General features: G+C 41.8%; 1 protein-coding gene across 1 annotated transcript in view; it reads right to left on the bottom strand.

Annotated features, from left to right (window-relative positions):
- Positions 1-1,501: 1,501 nt before the first annotated feature.
- The window catches only part of me1 (malic enzyme 1, NADP(+)-dependent, cytosolic), an 81,577-nt gene continuing 63,115 nt past the window's right edge, over positions 1,502-19,963 (bottom strand). Inside the window, exons 6-14 of the mRNA XM_040013030.1 lie at positions 14,032-14,135; positions 5,290-5,399; positions 3,498-3,595; positions 3,079-3,192; positions 2,854-2,959; positions 2,569-2,711; positions 2,294-2,467; positions 2,099-2,197; positions 1,502-2,008 (exon numbers count right to left, since the gene is read on the bottom strand). Coding sequence (XP_039868964.1) covers positions 1,841-2,008; positions 2,099-2,197; positions 2,294-2,467; positions 2,569-2,711; positions 2,854-2,959; positions 3,079-3,192; positions 3,498-3,595; positions 5,290-5,399; positions 14,032-14,135 — 1,116 coding nt within the window. The 3' untranslated portion in view covers positions 1,502-1,840. The remainder of the gene's footprint in view (positions 2,009-2,098; positions 2,198-2,293; positions 2,468-2,568; positions 2,712-2,853; positions 2,960-3,078; positions 3,193-3,497; positions 3,596-5,289; positions 5,400-14,031; positions 14,136-19,963) is intronic.

The following is a 19,963-nucleotide window of genomic DNA, read 5'->3' as shown; positions in this document are numbered from 1 at the left end:
TGTGTTCTGCTTGTGCGATTCTAAGGTTGAATTATATCCTTAAAAATTTTAACCATGTTAAAATTTCCATATTGTGCTTTTATGTTTGTGAAGACACATCTTGAGTAAAATAAGCAGTCAGCAGCACCACTGATGAACATTTACACCTTTGAACTGCATCAGGAACAGGATTTACTTGCCTTTAATGACACATTAGTGGCTGTTTGATAAAGAGGTCCTGGGAAGTAGTAGAGGGGTTGGCTGAGACTGTCCTGTGGACTAATTTGCATATTGACAGACCTGCACATACAAAGGGGTAAATCTAAGCCTTTTTAGGGCATGGAGAGACAAGTTTTTGGGGAAAATCTAACCAATAAAAAGGTAATTTAATTAAAGAAATGACCGGTTTAATTAATTTTGAAAGAGGAACTTGAAATCCTTCCCATGTCTTTTTACAGTCTTTTAAAGTAGCTTTATCAAACACCTTCTAGTAGCAACTCTTCACTTTTTAACCTCAGAAAAAACATTTGGTCGGTTATTTTGAATCACCGACTTCATTTGTTCTAAAATAAAGTTTCAAAAATGTTTTTTTCCCCCTTGGAAGATAAACTTTTTGTTATTCTTTGATGTTGTGGAATTCTCTGTTTTCAGCTCTGAATTCTTTTTGAGTGCTACAACTCTCTGTTAGACTGTCTGGCAATAAGATGTTAATCCTTTTTTTCCCCTACAAACCAAACACAGCCTTACAAAAGTCAATTATGTGTTAGTTTTATAGCTCCTGGGGCTCGCACAGCCACAACTAATAACTGGATGGTGTTGACATTGAGACATATTGATCCTCAGGTCAGAGCAGTGGTTGCCCAGGGCAGATTTGGGGATTTTAAATGGAGGCTGGAACAGTGAAAGTGTAAGGGGAAATTTTTTTTTTTAATAAAGATTGTCTCTCAGAGTTTTGCCCCGGGCGAGACGCTGAACACTGGATGCTGACTGGTCTGGTTGTTTCTTTATTGATTTCAGACTGGGATTGGCAGTGGGCTCACCAAGGCCTCTGGTACTGACTGTCTGGCGAGTGATTGATTAATTAATTCATGTAAAATCCTCCTCAATTTAATTCAAAAGGCACCAGAAGGACAGCAAATCACAGCTGGACAATAAAATATTTGGATTGAATTTGGCTCTCTCTGATACATGTGTGCCTCTTTTTTTTCTGCGTGACACAGTTTGTGAATGCATTTCTTTGTTTGGATTTGCTATTAACAAATATGCGCCAAATGAGTTTTCAGCTCAAATCACATTATTAAAAACATACATAGAGAAAGGTGATTCAAAAGCCAAGATATGTATAAGCGCCCTGTTCCACTGCAATGACATAAGGTGGCCTCTAGAGGGAGGCAGAGCACCATATCGTTCAGTGGCAGGACCTTTTACACCGATTCTCTACAAAACTCAGTGAAGGTTTTATTCAAAGTCTCTGTCCATCTTTGCCCTTTTGTCAGTACAAATGTGATCACTGAACATGGAAAATATTAATCAAACAATGTTTATTTGAGAAAGAATTTTTTGATTTCCACTGGTACAGTCATAATGCAACATCATGTTACAGACTTTCCTCAGATTATTGTGAAAAGATGCCTTTGGTACAACACTTCATGACTGCTTTGTCTTCCAGTACTTTTTTAAAACATTCCAGCGCTTTTCAATATTTATGTGTTGTCGTCACTTATTTCACAGTAACGCATATCAATAAGAAAATTATAAACAGAGCTTCTCTCATATCCCAACATCACATCTTGATGATGACAGTGCACATCAGTAGTCACCATGCCTTCCCAGGGTTTGCCTGGTCTCTATATCCAGTGCATTAAAGTTTGCATGACTGCACAGTCATGCTGTCCTCAGGCCAGCGGTACGAGTCAACAACAAAGTCATCATAGTCACAGCTGTAGGACAGTGAGCGTATATAGGCTCCTTTGTCGGACGGTTCAGGGCGAAGTGTGGCCATGTTGTGCTTGTAGGCAAACTCCATGATCTGTAACACACAGGTTTTCATTGTTTCATATAACTGGACCCAGATATGACAAGATGTATCTCCTGCACTGTGTGCATCTGCTGAGCTAACCTTGACTGCCAGTTTGAAAGAGACATCCCTGATGGTGCTGAGAGGAGGATACAGTCTTCCCTCTGCTAGGTGCTCCTCAGTCACCAGCTGAGCAAGAGCCTGTTTCAAAGCAAAGAAAGAGCAGGTACTAACAGAGAGCACAACAAACTGAAAAGGATGCATATAGACTATAGACTGTGTGAGTGAATGTTTTACCTCTGCTGCAATGAGGAATATTTCCTCAGTAATGTGCGGTAATGAGCAGGCAGTGACGCCCAAGCCCACACCAGGGAAGATGTAGGCATTGTTTCCCTGACCTGGGTAGAAGGTCCTCCCATCAGGCAGTGTCACAGGATCAAATGGACTACCACTGGCAAAAATGCCATGCCCCTGCATCACACAAAAGTATTTATAAAGTATTTACAATGCCTGTTTTCATTAGGGATGATCCTTCAAATTGGACACGCATTGGGATGCACAGTCTTCAGCACCTCTGTGAATGTATAGCACTGTTCAGCAGTACATTCAGCTTTGCTGGTCGGGTTGCTGAGGGCAAAGATGATGGGGCGTTCATTGAACGAGGCCATGTCCCTGATGATCTGCTCAGAGAAGGCTCCAGCAACAGCTGCCACACCTGGGACAGTAATGTGCTGTTTATTCCATTTGGCAACTTTTGGTTGTTTTAGTCTTCATTTTCAGCATATTCAAAATGACCTCACATTCTCACTGTAGTCTACAAATGCATTGGTGACAGATAACATTATACAATGTTTTACCTATGATAGCTGTAGGTTTCAGTTCCCGCACCACATCCTCCAGTTTCTTCATCTGTGGGTGCTCATGTGCAAAACTCTCTTTCTCATGAGTCAGGTGGTCCCGACCCTAAGAATGAAAATTAAAGGTATTCAGTTATTAGTAGAAACATCAGAGAACAGGAAAAAAAATGGGTCTGAGTTAAATATGCATGTTTATAACAGATGTTTGCAGGTTAAGTAAGGTACCTTGACAATGAGACCTTTAGAATCAACCATCCAGATCTTTCTCATGCACTCCTCTTTGGAGAGCCCCTCCTTCACCATGGCCATGGTGATCAGTTCAGCAATCCCCATCGCTGCCTGTGAGCAGACAGAAAGGATAACATTAGGATGGTGGGAGCTGATTGGCAGATTTAGTTTCACATGACTAATCCTGCCATAAAATCGCATCAACTTCACAAAAGAATATTAAACCGTAATGTGTTCTTTGTGTTAGAAAGTGCTGCTAACTGTGGTGAAGAGGATTGAGAACAGTCTTGATTAATGGTAATGAAATCACTGTACTGTTCACTAGTCAGAGTGCCGGTGCTCTCTTTTTACAGCAGAATTAGGTATGTTCTGTCAGCATTAACAAGTCTCTTCTTCAGAATGAATTTTGCACCCACCTCTCCTGCTCCTTGGAACACAATGGTATGGTCACTCATTTTGCTTTTGGTGATGCGAAGGGCGGCCAGTAGTCCTGCTACAGCTACTGCAGCAGTACCTGCAGATTAAGACAGAGGAACTTTAGTGCTTGGAGATAATGCAGCTTCACAGGGTTTTTTTTTTTTACCGCAACTCTTCCAGTTTTACATTCTGTGTGATAGAAACATGATTCCATAACCAAGCGGGACACATGGGATAAGAGACTTTGTATGCGATCCTGTCACATGATCACGTCATGTGTCATCCAATCTTAGCTGAATGATAACTAAAGTATGAGCTATTGCAGGACACCAAAGTGGTATAGAGCCCAGATATTGAGAGGTGAGGTGTGCATTTAACTTTCTGGGGACACTGCATCATTTTGACTGCAAAGCCAAGCAAGTGACAAGACTCTCAACATAAGTCAGCAGAGGCATATATGAGGGTAGACTGCTGACCTGAGTCTGCTGCTCAGAGGCCAGGAGAACTCTGCTTTGAGAGACATTTTTAAATAGAATCTAATAACTATTTTTGAGATTTTCTGACTCATTCTTATCAGGACTCAGCTTATCTTAAAGACCTCATAGTAACATATCACCCCATAAAGCACTCCTCTCCCAGACTGCGGGCTTACTTGTGGTTCTTGGGTATTTGAAAGTAGAATGGGAGGCAGAGGCTTCAGCTTTCAGGCCCCTCTTCTGTGGAACCAGCTCCCAGTTTGGATTTGAGACACAGACACCCTCTCTACTTTTCATCTTAGGCTTAAAACTTTGCTTTTAAGCCTAAGCTTCTAGTTAGCACTGGATCAGGTGACCCTGAACCCAAGCGTAGTCACATTTCTATAGGCCTAGGCTGACGCTTAGTTCTACTTTACTAACCTCTTTTCACTCTATTGTATTTATACATCACTCTGCATTTAATTATTAGTTATTATTAATCTCTGGGTCGGTTTGACAGCGTGTCTTTTGTTATGTCCTTCTCTCCTCATCCCCAACTGGTAGCAGCAGATGGCCCCGCCCCTCCTTGAGCCTGGTTCTGCTGGTGGTTTCTTCATGTTAAAAAGGAGTTTTTCCTTCCCACTGTCACAAGTGCTTGCTCATAAAGGGCCATCTGATTGTTGGGGTTCTCTGTATTATTGTGTATTGTATTGTATACTGGGTTTTTACACCTTGAGGCAACTGCTGTTGTGATTCTGCACTATAGAAAAAAGATACAATTGAATTGAAATGTAACTGAATTTTTTTAACAACACCTTACAGAATCCAAAGAGGCTGTAAGTAGAGCAGAATGTGAGCAGATATTCCAGGAGCAAACTTCAGTGCTGACTGATTATTGTTACTGCTTGTTTTTATTCCTATTGACTTAATTTTTTTTACTGTATTCAGTATAAAACCTGAAGTTAAAGTAGGAGTTTACTGTCCTTATAAAGTCTGACTGTTTTTCATGTGCAATTAGCTGCCCTCAGTGATGTAAAAGTAGAGAGTGTGACTCTGCAGTAACATTCCCTTCAGCAGTAAAAATGTACCTACAGCTAAAAAAAAAGCTGTCCACTTTTTACATAGCAGGCAAGCTGTCATTAACTTAAGTGTTTTTTAAGTCTTCTTAGGGCTGGTTATTAAGGATGCTAATGAAAAAGTCACAGGGAAAACTTTTGGAAAGTTAAAAAAATACAAGAGCTGAAGGGCAGTTTGGTTTTGACATCTGGTGTTTTTCCTCAGCTTTTTATCAGCTGTACTGACGACTGGTTTATCCATCCGTGTGTGCGTGTGTTACCTTGGATGTCATCGTTGAATGTGCAGTACTTGTTGCGGTACTTGCTCAATAGGCGGAAAGCGTTCACATTGGCAAAATCTTCAAACTGAATCAGGCAGGCCATTCCATACCTGTGAACACAAGAGCCCCATTACATCAGGCTGAGCCAAAACGGAGGATGAAAAGGAGCAGGGGAAGGAGAGTCGCTATCTTAACATCTCAAATTCAGCCCACACGTGTACAAAGAGCATTTTTTTCACTCCAGAGGGAGGTGCTCGGCAACAGCACTGCTGGCTTTTTGGTGCAAAAAGTTAACAACTGATTGAAGGTCTCAGCTTACAGAAGAGCAGCTGGTCACAATGAGCTTCAGTGAGAGAGGTCAAACATCCAATAAAAGTCACAAAAAAGGTGAGATCGGAGCAAAAGAACACCGAGCAGTGTTGGGCTCGGACCGCCTATCACATGCAATCAACACAGGAGCTGGAGCTTATGAGCTCCTACAAAAAACTTTAAAAAACCAACCAAACATCAGCCCAGCATTTCACATCTGTAAACAAGATATAGCAGCCAAATCAAAGTTTCCATGTCTTTCAGGGATTTCCTGATTTTTGGAGAGCAGAAAAAGGTTTGCAGATGTAGAAGGAAAAGCTCGGCCTGGTGTTTGTTATCAGCATACTCGAGCTTGTTTTCTTTTTTTTAAAGTGTTACCCGTCTTTGACACTTTGGATTATTTTTATGTTAATTTTTGATTTCTGCTTATATTTCATTATTGCTATGTTATTTGAGTTCTGATCCTCTTTAGTTTTCTAGGGTTTTTGTACCAGTTTAATTAGTATTTAAATTCTTGGTTTCCATTAAGCATCAGTTCCTAACCCAACCATGAGGGGCTACAAGCCAGTGTACTCCTACAGCAGTATTGAGCCCAGGCCTGTAACAATGTGGAGGGTTGCATCAGGAAGGGCATCCACCCTAAAATCTTTACTAAAGCAGACATACAGATCATGAAGAATAAGATTTCCATACACTGGTTAACAATGAACACCACCGGTGCTGTTGACCAACGGACAAGCCGCTTTGGTGACCCCTAAAGGGAGCAGCCAAAAGAAGAAGAAGTATTACGTTTAATTTCTTATTCTGAGTTTCCTCTGTGTTTATCAGTTAGTAAACTGGGTGAATGATGCTGCATTCAAAGCCGAACTTTATTGACAGCTCTAGATGGTCCAGCTAGTGCTAAAAAGTCCGTCTCTGCTGAAATTTCAAGGATATAGCTCTGTAGTCAAGAATCACGAACTTCTCTAATTTTGTAAGAAACAGCTGTCACAATGGTTTTTTTTACTTTCTTTTTTAAGCATTTTATGTAAAATACAGTCTTTAAATAATTTACACCAAATTATACTCTCTTAAAAAAAGCAAAAAAAAAAAGCACATCTCTCATCCAAAAAACTTCAGACTCCTTGGGCTCAAATGCAACAAGCCCACCAACTTTGAGTTACATCGCATGAATCGATGTCATAAAAGTGAAAAAACAAAAAACCACACACCTGCCTAAAAACAGATTCCTGAATTTTTAAATGAGATGGCACTCTTACCTAAGCACACACTGTAAATAGCTGTGTTTTTATTTGCTCCCAGACATTCGCTTTGCCCCGTTCTTCTGTGAGGAAGAAGACTAAAACAGATACAGATGTATACAGTCGCAGGTAGAGAGGCAGATAAAATACAGTACATGAAGCTGAGAGCTTTGCCATTCTATTTTATTTTGTAATGGTGTTTTAATGAAGACAGCTGGAATCTATAGTAATGATTGTGAAGCAGTAGCACATGAAGCTAGTAGCTGCTATCCATGAATGTCCACTAGCTCCAAACATGCAGCTTTTTCTCTTTGAAGAAAAGCCTTGCACTAAGTAACATTACAAGTAAGACCCTGCAGCAGACTTTGAAACTCTCACATTAACAAAAGATGTGTGAGATTACTGCATCAAAGTGCTTTAAGTTATGCGACTCTCTAAGAGTATTCAAGAACAGCAGAGAACTGTTTGTGCTCTAAGTCAGTTTCAAGACCATAGGAACATTAGGAAAGGGTGAGGTTGTCCGAAACCCGTATGAAAAGCAGAGCTCATGTTTCAGCAACTGAGTGATGGAGGAAATTGGGGACAGGCCAAGCAAACAGAGAGAGTCTCTTCTAACACCTGCAGCCCTGTCAGTGAACTGAGCAGAGAGAGAGGCCAGACATTTTAAAATCCAAGTTCCTCACTTTCTTTTTTCTCTCCCTTTTCAGTCATTTCATAAAACTCCCATCTCGGACCACAAAGGTGTGAGATTGTCTGCGCTGTTACGCAGACGTCTCACTAAAGCTGTTTCCCACTTGCTCCGGTGGCTGCTAAACTGCTTAGATTTGGAGGACGGAGGAGGATGGAGCTGAGCGGAAGCGAGGCTGTAAAAGAACGCATGAGAAGCAACCTGAGTTCAGCTGTAATAAAACCTGATGTCCTTGTGAGAGAGTGCCATTCCTTGGTCAGTGTTAATCCTCGCTGCAGCCACCAATGTCTTGTGCAGAGACTGACAGTGTAGCTGACTTACTGCCAAGACGACAGCAGTGCTGAAGAGAGAAATGTGTTTTCTATAAAGCAGTGAGCAGCATTAAAGCACTGAGAGCCTGTGCAAAGAGGAGGGATAATGAGGCCAAGAAGGGAGCTATAAACTTTTCATTGTGTTTGGGCTTCAGGAAAAAGGAGACAGGCGACGGGCGAGGATAGATGTGGCCTTGCCCAATCGCCAGCACAGCGCCCTCTGGTACGGTTTGGTGTAACTCTCTGCTGGAGAGGTCACACCAGTTCACGTAGAGCAGAGGGAGCGTAATCCTCTGTGAGGGGAGAATAGTGCTCACTCAATGCAACTATTCTCAGCAAAACCGTCAAAGCGCTGACAGATCTGGATTCAAGATCTGAATTCAAGACAGGTCTTTTGAGAGATATTTCAGAATGACTAAGCTGGAAACACACGCATATTTATGTGCATTCACTGACCATAAACTACAGACTGACTCTCTGTGGTTGTGGCAGAAAGAAAAGAGCATCTTCCTGCTCCAATAAAGATAGGGGAAGTGTTTCTGACGGCATGTATTTGTGTGCCTTGCTTAAAACACAGCTCACATTGGAGGCCGTTTGTGAAAATCTGTTTTTTTTTTCTTGATGACCTGCTGAAACCTGACAATGTACTGCTTTTCCAACTGAATTGAAAAAGTGAGGAAAAAAACTGGACAAAGAAGCAGGATTTGCTTTTATGTCTGCTTTAAAGTATCAAGGGCAGAAACCTAACCAAGCCCAGGCCCACCCAAAAGATGAAAAAACACTCGGCATACTCCTGACTGTGCTGTGAAAAATGCATTAATCTCTGAGCACAACTGGGGAGAGGTGCACAGGCTGTGCTAACGCAGAATGAGCCGTAATTGTACAAAAACAAAATGCAGATGTTTAAACAGAAGGTTCCACTGTGGATCCTGTGCCATCGGTTGTTACGGATTGGCAGCAATTAAATTAATCAGTCATTCAAGTCCACTTTAAACTTAAGTAACACCATCAATGAAACAGTCAGTGGGCATCAGCACTGGAACAAAGAGCCGTAAAAAGAAACAGGAGAGTAGTAAATGCTGAGAACAAGGAGTGAAAAAGCTGGTATTTGAGGGCAACTCACATGTTGTTTTAATTAATGTGTACTTTTTTAAACACTTAAAGGGCTGTGCCTGGGTAACAACACAGAAAAAAGGGTCAATGTAACGTGGATAATATCTCAGTGTCATTTAGTTTTACAGTTATTTGTATGAAGTATAATTATGAATCCTACTAATATACTGTAAAATAATTTATATGTTTCTTGCATTTACTATTGCTTTAAAGTTCAGCTTTGAAATGCTGAAATGTAGTGCGTAAGAACCTTACAATTCAAAATGAAGAACAGGACTTGCTGGGAGGTTTTGCGACTTGATGCTCATCTACATTATATAAAACAGTGACTTTTTTTTTTCTCTGGATAGGGGTGAAAGGTCACGTTTGGTCTTGGAGCCTTGCTTTGTCAACAGCGGTGTCTGTTCACAGAGTTTCTGAGTACCAGAAAGGGCCTCGTGGGAAAGCCCTCAAAATGGGACAGAGGGCAGGAAAAATCAAACAGCTGTTTAAGAATGTAAAACAAGACAGTGAAAAGTGTCAATTCTCCTATGGCTGAAACCAAAGACTGTATACAAAAGATGGACTTTAACACCATGAACCAGAACAGTAGCTAACAGCAACTTGTGGCACATAGTCATTGTTTAGTCTGGTATAGAGTTTCATATGAAAGTTACTGTTTTATTTAAACCAATACATCATTTTCAACTGTAAGACTAAGCAAAGGACAGTCATCAGCCCTCAAATTTTACATACCATCCTTATCCTACACCACTGGTTGTCTCTTTTATTCCTTGATTATGCTCTTAGAGGTTTCTGATGCTGACTGAGAAAACAGGTTTTCAAAGCTTATTTGAAGATTCTGCTATATTAGTGCTAGCTTTTAGTGTAAGCCAATCATTCATCCTCCAATTCAACGATATAAATGATCATGTGAAAGCAGGTGTTTTAGTCAATTTAAATGTATAAAAACAGGAAACAACCACACAGGCAGTAAAGCCTACAGCCCAAGCTTTCCTTTCATGGGACAGGAATCTGAGCTAGTGGATTAGAAAAAAATAGGTCCTATTTTTACTTAAAACCTTTTTTTCCCTGTGATTTGTGACAAAATGTTGTCAGAAAAAGAAAAGGAAAGACTCTCAGGCTCATTGTTTTCAGATTTTATAGTCTCTTGGCACTTACTGCGAAAGCAGTCTAATATATTGAGAGTAAGTGCTTACGACAATAATATTAATGTTTGACAGTATATAAAAAAAGACAGACAAGAGCCGACAGACGCATTCCCATGTGGCGAATCACTCAGACGTTTGGTGTTATGTCTGTATTTCTGAGGAGTTAACGAGTGACCCAGCTCTCACAGGAAATGTGATCTGGCTTCATCTGAGACTTAATGAAACTTGACTCTCCACTAAGAGGAAGTAGGTGGAAGTCATTTATGCTCGCACTGGTCGAGGAGGGGGAGACTGAAATCAGAGGAGAAGATTTGAACTTCTTTTGGTGCATTCATGATGGCTGCAAGAGCCAAGGTGGACCTCAGCAAAGAAGGTCACGGACAACGGTGCTCTGTCCAAACACAGCTGTCGAATCAGTGTGCATACACGTGTGTTTGTGTACACACACACGGCTGTCTGCTCCCTCCGTCCCTACAGGGGTTTGTGGCTGAGGCCTTAATAAATTCCCAGCCCCTCTCACTCTCCAGAGAGCAAGCATCTCTCAGCACACATTATTTCCTCAAATCCCTGAGCCATCATTAAAAAAAAGGGCACATTCTGCATTCTTTCTCTTTTCCTCTGTTGGTCCTTTTATCCATATATACGTCCATCAGTCTGTCTGGCTGTTCCTTAGTCTCTCATTTCAAAAATTTTAATACATTTGATTGCACTCCTATAGTTTTTGCATGCTAGTCAGAATTATCCATGAAATACCCTTAAGTCTATTTCTGTAAAATACAGCACAGCCCTTCCTATGAAATGAACAACACTATACAGTATGTCAGAGAGTACTTTGGCCTCCAAGGGTCTTTTAATGAAATTTATTCACCTAGGGTGTTTTTGATTTCTCCTCTTTCAGCTCTCTGCATGGTTTCTTCATGTAGGAGTCTCCAGGTAGGGCCCTAAAACTTTTTTGGGCACACCTTGCAGGTCTCCAAATCGAGCTCAAATACTTTTGGCCTATCCATTGTCTTTCTCCCCCTCCTACGATCCACGCCTTCTGGTTATTAGTCTGTTTTTACTTTCCATAAACTGACTTTTATCTGATTATTGTCGCCCTAACTGAAACAATCAAAGGAAAATTGTTTTCTCCATTTGCAATAATTTATGCTTGGCTGTATGGCTCTGTTCTGGGATCTCCTCTCACTCTAAGCATATGTGAAAAACATCAGGTAAGCACAGCGGCAGCAAGAACAGAACAGCGTCAGTGACAACACAAAGCAGATGTGGATGTGTGTGCATTGCATTGAATCATATCTGTTATTAATCTCTGTCTCTCTTCCACAGCATGTCTTTCATCCTGTTTTCCTTCTCTCACCCCAACCGGTCGCAGCAGATGGCCGCCCCTCCCTGAGCCTGGTTCTGCTGGAGGTTTCTTCCTGTTAAAAGGGAGTTTTTCCTTCCCACTGTCGCCAAAGTGTTTGCTCATAGGGGGTCATATGATTGTTGGGTTTTTCTCTGTATCTATGAAGCGCCTTGAGGCAACTTTTGTTGTGATTTGGCGCTATATAAATAAAATTGAATTGAATTGAGTATTTCAGTTGGCTATCTGTTATATTAATTATACATTATTTAATATAATTCATTATCATCTCAGTGTGTTGGTCCAGTACAGGACTGAATTCTTGAATACAGCTTGATTTAGGCCTTTCCTTTTGGAATTCCTGTGTCTAATACTAAAATGGCACAGATGGCATCTAAATCAAACAATTTCCATTTACTTGTTTATCTCACTGGCTTCATCTGATTTTTATTTATTTTGTAATTTTTTGCCCAAATCTATCTTTTAAAGTAATGAACACTTTATTGTGACCTCTCTGGGTTTGGATAACTTTCTCTAGTCTCATTCAGACCACCACTGTGGACAACTGTGATTTCACAATAGACCACAAACTTGCACAAAGGGCAAAGATACTCTTTTGTGTCAACCCCACGTGGCCTCGTGCTGGTGGTCACCACTGGTGATGGGACGCGGCTATGACCCACAGACAGAACAACCTAAAAAGTTGAGATAATTCTTAACGAATCCAACAGAAAAGATGTCTGCCCCAAACTTGGCTCTATGGGACTAATATTTAAATTGAGATGCACTGTTTTGACACAGTGGAAGAAATCCAGGGTACACCAGAGTATGCAGGTAGCCATCTAAAAGTAACAGCAGTACCTGAATAATCACAGTAGTTCAAAAGGAGCTGACCTTTAAGTAGAAAGCAGAGAAATTTAAATCTGGTAGCCTATGTTTTGGTCTTTTTATGGCCATTTTTTAAATGGTATTCTTTTTTTTACTTGAGTCTAAAAAAGTTTAAATCATTTTCCAGCTTTTTAAGGAAAAAACCTGTAGAGCTGCAATGACGGTTGCAATGAAATGAAAGTGGATTTCTAAGTTTGAAGTAAATTATCAAAATGCTGAGCAGAAATGTGAAGTTCAAAGTTTCCGAACCTCGGCAGAGCTGTGGCTTACCCTGTGCTGTGGGTGTGTGCAGCAGCAATGAGATTATGAGATAATTACTTTCATTTCTGCTAGCAGACAAAAGCACCACTGAACCTGATTCTTTTGTGGAGTTGGGAGTCTGGCCTGAAATCAAACAGCGGGTTGCATCACCAACCATTTGCCTTCGAACTAAGAAGTATTCCTGAAACAGCGGATTAAAAAGACTTCTTCTTATTGATGATGAGTCAATCTGGAGTATTTTAGTTCACGTTTAGTTTCTTAGAAAACTAAACATGAATATTACTTAAAAGACTGCAGAGCTGTAATCATTCATTGAATCTCTGAGCCCATAATTATTCATTTTCCGCCAATCTGGCTCCTTTGGGGAAAAAGCATTGCTGTTCCCTGTAGTTGGGAAGCTACCCGGTTATTAGAGTTGTGGCTTGCTGTTGCCAGCTGGAGGAGGCCCAGACCCAGACTTCTCCCTCTGGACTCCAGCCTCCCTGGGTTAGGATGAGGCTCTACCAGCCGTGTGTGTGTGTGTGTGGTTGTAATGGCTCCATGGTACACAGACATGTCTGAGACTCCAGTAAACACAGGAGGTACCAGTCCCAACAAGAAGCAATAGCACGTCCACAATAATTTTAGGTCAGAAAAGCAATAAACTTTAGCTCTGATAATACAAATCAAGTAAGTGACCATATAAGACACTAAATAGTTCAGTGCCTTACTGTGGCTCCAAGTGAAAGAAGCCAAAGCTAACCACTAATAAGGTTTTGCATGTCAACATGACATCACAGATCTCAATTACAAATTCTCTTTGATTGGGAATAACACGACCAGATACTTTCCCTGCACTGGATTACTGGGGTAAACACACAGAAAAGGCACATTCCTCCACAAACCAGAGGTCTCCACCAGTTGTGTGAGTGTCTTTCACATCCTTTGTCACATTCTCCAACCATTTAGTATAAACCAGTTTATGACAAACAACAAAGCTTTCCCTTTATCCTTGAAAGAAAAGAAAAGAGCTCGGTCTTGATTTATTAATAAGAAACAAATGTTTGTGGACAGGTCCAGAATAGTTGCTGCCTACTCAATAGCTAGTCAGCTGGTTTCAGTCATCTGTCTGAAAGAAACATGCCAATAAAATAAAAAGCTTCACTGACTCTCTGATCACTTCTCAATAAGCCAATGCTGCCACTCAGCCAGTAAGCAAGAGTTTTGATGAATATTTCTTAGCAACCTAAACTTCAGAAAAGTTCAAAGAAGGTGAATCAATGTGACTCAAATTCCAGACCCCTGAACCCCATGAAATTTGGCTGCATGGTAAACCATGCACTGACCATGCTAAACTGCTTAACGTTTTCCCTTTAAGAGCGCAGCGCGCTGAAATGGCGATAGCAGGCCCCAAAGAGGAAGTGGGCAAATAATAAATTGAAGGTAAATATGACCATACCTGTCTGATACAGCCTTCATAAATTCATCCAGCAGGTCATCGTAGGCCTGGCCTCGCACTCTCTTATGTCTCAGTCCAATGTAGAGAGGGTCTTTCAGCAGAGCCTGTAAAATCACAGGAAGGAGAGGAAAGGGCAACACATGAGAGAAGAACGTAAAAATCCTAGGAAGACTGAAGCTATGCAAAATAGCACTCCTAAACTGATACTGCAGAACCAGAGATATTGCCTATTTTTTTTACCCTATTCTTTGTCAAACTATGCAGTAGTTTTGGGGTTTTTTTTAACTAAAGATTGTAAAGTGAATCCAATTAAAAATTTCAACTTTTCCATCATCTAGAATGAAAGATAACAACTGATGGTGGAGACAAATGACCCTAAGAATGTAAATGTGTGACTGCGTGAGCTATAAAAAACTGTTTTCTAAATGTACAGCAACTAAACAGTCAAAGGGACCCTTCAGGCTGAGGAAATGAAGGATTGACCTTTGACCTTTGAGTGAAGTGATAAAAGCAAGTGTGTGTGTTTAAGAGACGGGGAGCGAGGGTGACACTGTTGTTTGTTAGGTGAACCAAAATTCCTCACTAGAGTGACAGAGTGCCCACAAAGTCTGCTTTGATGCATCAGGGCATATTTCACCTGAAATCTGACATGGTCAGGGATGGAGGAAACAAATTACAATTGCTCTCATGTCCGTAACAAAGCTGATTTTTGTGTGTGCACACACAAAAATTAATTGGTAGGAAAACCTCTGTAAACACTCTTCAGGAGAATTCATGAGCTCAGTTGCAAGTTTTCAGGTCATGAAGTTCATTTTGTAAATGATCAAGTAAATGAGTAAAGTAGTACTTTTTAAGAACAAACATGACAAAATGTGTTTCGATACAAAATAAGATTTAAAAAATTGCTTATTGGGTAACGACTTTTCAGCTTGCAATGTCCTTGTTTTCATGGTCTTGTTTCCCCCATTTGTGAAGTCTATTTCAATACCAAGATGGCGACAGTGAGAAACCGTTTTATCATTAATGGTTTGTTTTTTGTATCTCGTGGTCCAGCAAACGATAGCTATCTAGTTTTGCTTACTTAAGCCTGAGTTACACCCACCACCATTCTGGCTTGATCTGCAACCTGCTTCAGATGATAGATAATGATGGGTGAAGAGAACTAAAATTTAAGACATTTGTAATAATAATATCCTGTGATAACAAGTGTATTCAGAACACAACCTGAAGCACAAATTCAGGTCTTTCATCCTCCAGCATGGTGCACCTGTCACATGCAGTGTCAAATAATACAAAAACCAATTTCTAGCTAAATCTACACGTGCTGCACTCTATAAACACTGACTTCATTTGTGATGACCAAATTTGGGGGAACTGCTCCACAGTGCAGTCATGCCTCGCTGGGACAGACGACCTTTACTTATGGAAATGGATAATTAAAGGGTGGCACTACGATCAACGCGGCTTGGAGAAGGGAGAAGCCACCTTTCCATGGCAGGGTCAATAGTCACCATGTCCAAGAACAGCTCAAAAAGCTTATTTAAGACAATATTTATTTGAAGTTGACAAGTCATTTCCTGGCAGTGGTGGCCAAGTTCAACTGTAACCAAAACAAGCAAAACATTTTCATGTGGTCCCACAAGAGTTCTGATATCCCTGATATCCGAGGGAGCAGCAAAAGTTTTTTGTGTCACTCAGTTCATTTAGTAACTGCAAAAAAATCAAACCCCTGCTTTTTAAGGTGAAAGAGAAGAAGTCGTGAGTGATTTTCAAGTGTTCTGACCCCGTTGACACTGTGCTGAACTGTTGACATGAGTTGTCTTTCTGTCCCAGATTATCTGCTGCTGATTGGCTAAGCTGTCCTTTGTGCTGCACAGGCCCTCTTCTCTCAGAGGGGATTAGTCCTTGTGTATGGCTTTACAGTCTGTGCTTGTGAGACACAGGAGCTCCTATTTCACTCGTTTCCACACTAAAGACTTCAACTTCAAGATAATAATATAGATCTATATTCAAATGACTTGTTGTGCCTAGCTGAGTTTAATATACGTGTCGCATACAACATTAAACTTTGAATAAGAGGTGAAACAAAACTGAACATTAACACTGCACATCTTCTACCTGTCTGAGCCAGAAGACACCCAAGCGCTGAAGTCTGATAGCCCACCCAGGACTCGCACAAACAGCATATTGTTCAGGATGACATCACACTCTCATTTCAGCATGAGTCAGACCCAGAAACAGACAGACAGACACAATCAGGGGAGATAACAGGGTGAAGCAGAGAGAAAAAAATGAGACTACTGGAGAAACTGTTTACTTTCCTTCATGCTGTGTATCTGTTTCTGAAACCCTCTCCCTGCAAGCTCAAGCTGCTTTGTTCGCATGTTCTCTGTGCGAGAAAGCAATAAGAACTGTCCAGATACAGATATTTTATTGCCGGGTCTCACTATAGTTTACACAGCTCACACATGTGCTGCTTAAAAAATAATAGCAAGATAGCTACAAAGCATGCTCATAAACTAGTCCAGTTCTAGTTATTAGGAGGAGTGGGCTCAACACTTCCTCACAATCCATCCATTATCTTAAACACTTTTTAAGTTCAGGGTGACAGAGGGTGCTGGAGCCTACCCCATCTGTTCTAGGGTAAGGGCAGGGTACACACTCGACTGGTCGCCAAGCTATCATAACAGTCGCTCACACCTACAGCCATTTTAGAATCACCACTTAACTGGGGGAAGTCTTGGGACTGTGAGAAGAAGCTGGGGTACATAGACAAAATGCAAACTCCACACAGAAAGACTCCAGTTTCGATTACAACCAGCACTGCTGTGAGATGTCAGTGCTAACCAGCACACCACCAGGCCAACTAAATCTAACATATAAAGAATAAAAGTGCATTCTAATTCCTGCAGTGACTGCTGTCCTTCAGTCCAAAGAAAGCAACATACAGCTGCAACACATAAATAATGGAGCCATTACGCTGGCCGTGTCGTGTGCCGAATTTGGCATCACATTCTGTGTTGCGCGCCACAATCTTTGTGCTTCGGCCAATCGTGCACCTCTCGATTTTTGTAAACTGGTACGCTGCGCCGTGGTGAAGACATGAGTTTACAATCGTGTTGCTTCAATGATTTTGCTCAGAGACGTACAGATATACAGAGGGAGATGTTGGAACAGTTTGAAAACTTGAGAGTTTGTGGAAAAAACATTGCAAAAAAACAAAGTCTTGGCTTCCAGTTCTTAATAATAGTGTTCTTAATATTAGTAGGTTGTTTTACAATCCTTATTTCTGTCGTGGATTATATACAAAAAGTACTCATCTCAGGGATGCTACAGGAAACCTCCACCATACTAGTTGGCTGCTCTAACCTCTGGTCTTTTTTTCACTCACAATGCCCACCTAGGGATTTTAGCTGCCCACCAAAATAGCTAGATTCAGCACTTCTCATAAGGTGAAACAATCAATATAATTTTAGTTAAATTCAGTTTTATTTATAAAGCATTCAAATCACAACAACAGTTGCTTTAAGATGCTTTGTATTGTGGGATACAGTATTAACAAGAAAGTCCAAATATCAGACAGCCCCCTATCCTCATGCACTTGGAGACAGTGGGAAGGAGAAACCAACCGAACCAGGCTCAGCCGTCTGCCATGACCAGTTTGGGGGTGAGGGGACTGAGACAGGACAAAAGACATACTGTGGAAGAGAGCCAGAGATTAATAATAACTAATGATTAATGTCATGTGCCTGCCTGCTTCAAGTCCTCTACCATAATCCCTGTCCCCAAGAAACCTAGGATCACTGGACTAAATGACTACAGACCCGTGGCTCTGATATCTGTGGTCATGAAGTCATTTGAGCGCCTGGTTCTCTCCTATCTCAAGACCCTCACGGCCCCCCTCCTGGACCCCCTGCAGTTTGCATACAGAGCCAACAGGTCTGTAGATGATGCCATCAACATGGCCCTACACTTCATCCTGCAGCATCTGGACTCCCCAGGAACCTACGCCAGGATCCTGTTTGTGGACTTCAGCTCTGCCTTCAACACCATCCTTCCAGACCATCTCCGAGGCAAGCTTTCCCAGATGAATGTGCCTGATCCCATCTGCCGGTGGATCACTGACTTCCTGACGGACAGGAAACAGCATGTGAGGCTGGGAAAGAATGTCTCGGACTCCCGGACCATCAGCACCGGCTCCCCTCAGGGCTGTGTTCTTTCTCCTCTGCTCTTCTCCCTGTACACCAACTGCTGCACCTCCACCCACCAGTCTGTCAAGCTAATCAAGTTTGCAGATGACACCACCGTTATTGGACTCATCTCAGACGGGGATGAGTCTGCCTACAGGAGGGAGGTTGAACGTCTGGTGTCCTGGTGCAGCCACAACAACCTGGTGCTGAATACCCAGAAGACAGTGGAGATTATTGTGGACTTCAGGAAGCACACAGCCCCACTCCCCCCCATCATCCTGACTGACACCCCCATCACCTCTGTGGACTCATTCCGCTTCCTGGGTACCACCATCACCCAGGACCTGAAGTGGGAGCCCACCATCACCTCCGTCATTAAGAAAGCCCAGCAGAGGATGTACTTCCTGAGGCAGCTGAAGAAATTCAACCTGCCAACACGGACAATGATGCAATTCTACACTGCAGTCATCGAGTCCATCCTCACCTCCTCCATCACCGTGTGGTACGCTGGAGCCACTATCAGGGACAAACAGAGACTGCAGCGTGTTGTACGCTCTGCTGAGAAGGTGATTGGCTGCAGACTCCCATCTCTGCAGGACCTGTACACCTCCAGGACACTGCGGCGTGCAGCTCGGATCTCAGCTGACCCTTCTCACCCTGGATACAGTCTGTTTGACCTGCTCCCCTCAGGCAGGAGGCTCCGGTCCATTCGCACCAGAACCTCTCGCCATAAGAACAGTTTCTTCCCCTCTGCTGTTGGACACATGAACAATAACCGTATGACTGTCCCCGCCACTAACACATGACCCTACGCTGTGTTCACTGCATCATTCCATGTTTGGCACTGATCACCACCTGCACTCATGTATATATCTATCTACTTAGCACTTTTAATTCTTATTCTTATTTTTATTTTTTTCATGTCTATTTAAGCGTAATTTATGACAGTATGTTTGCACTGAAGCACCGCAGCAATTTCCTAATGTTGTAAACCTGCTCAACATTTGGCAATAAAACCCATTCTGATTCTGATTCTGATTAAATAAGTGAAAGGAGATAAGCGAAGAAGAACTATGCCCCACAGTAGTCTAAGCCACTCTGATGTTTGTTATCAAGACAAATATGGAGCTATAGTCAGAGGCTGGTTAGCTTAGCTCAAGCAGAAAAGGTGGAAACAGATTAAAACACCAAATTTACATGTTGGTACGGATTACCATGTAAGGTGTTGGAGTGGTGTGAGTTGATTGTGTTACCTCTGGACAGAGACGTGCTTTGGTTTTGCTAAGCTATGCTAAACAGTAAAGCTGCTGGCCTTGTGGCAGTGGCAGCAATCTTTTCATCTAACTCTTGGCATGAAAGCAAATAAGTCAGTGTCACAAAATGTGAACTTTTGGTTTAAAGAAAAAACAGAGGTATGTCTAGCTTGTGGGGGCCTGCATTCTTGACTGTTTGGATGGATGCCTGCCTCTCTCTACCCCTACATCCACTCAAGGACACACATAATCCCATAATAACAGCCATTTTAATAATTAGCTAGTGCTACCACTACCACATAGCCTTCCACCTCCATCTGCTCCCATCATTCCTGCAGAGTGAAGCGAGTTACCAGTGGCAGCGGGCAAGCCTCCCTTCCATATCAAACTGGTCCTGAAGAACCACACATGTACACACTCACATAGCAGTCTATTTATCCTATTACGTCTCATTTATTCTGTCATCTCTTTAGAATAACAGAAAAATGG

The sequence above is a fragment of the Simochromis diagramma genome, unplaced genomic scaffold, assembly GCF_900408965.1.
Source record: "Simochromis diagramma unplaced genomic scaffold, fSimDia1.1 OVJJ01000618.1, whole genome shotgun sequence".
In the NCBI taxonomy this organism is placed as follows: Eukaryota; Metazoa; Chordata; class Actinopteri; order Cichliformes; family Cichlidae; genus Simochromis; species Simochromis diagramma.
This window is presented reverse-complemented; position numbering and strand designations above follow the sequence as displayed.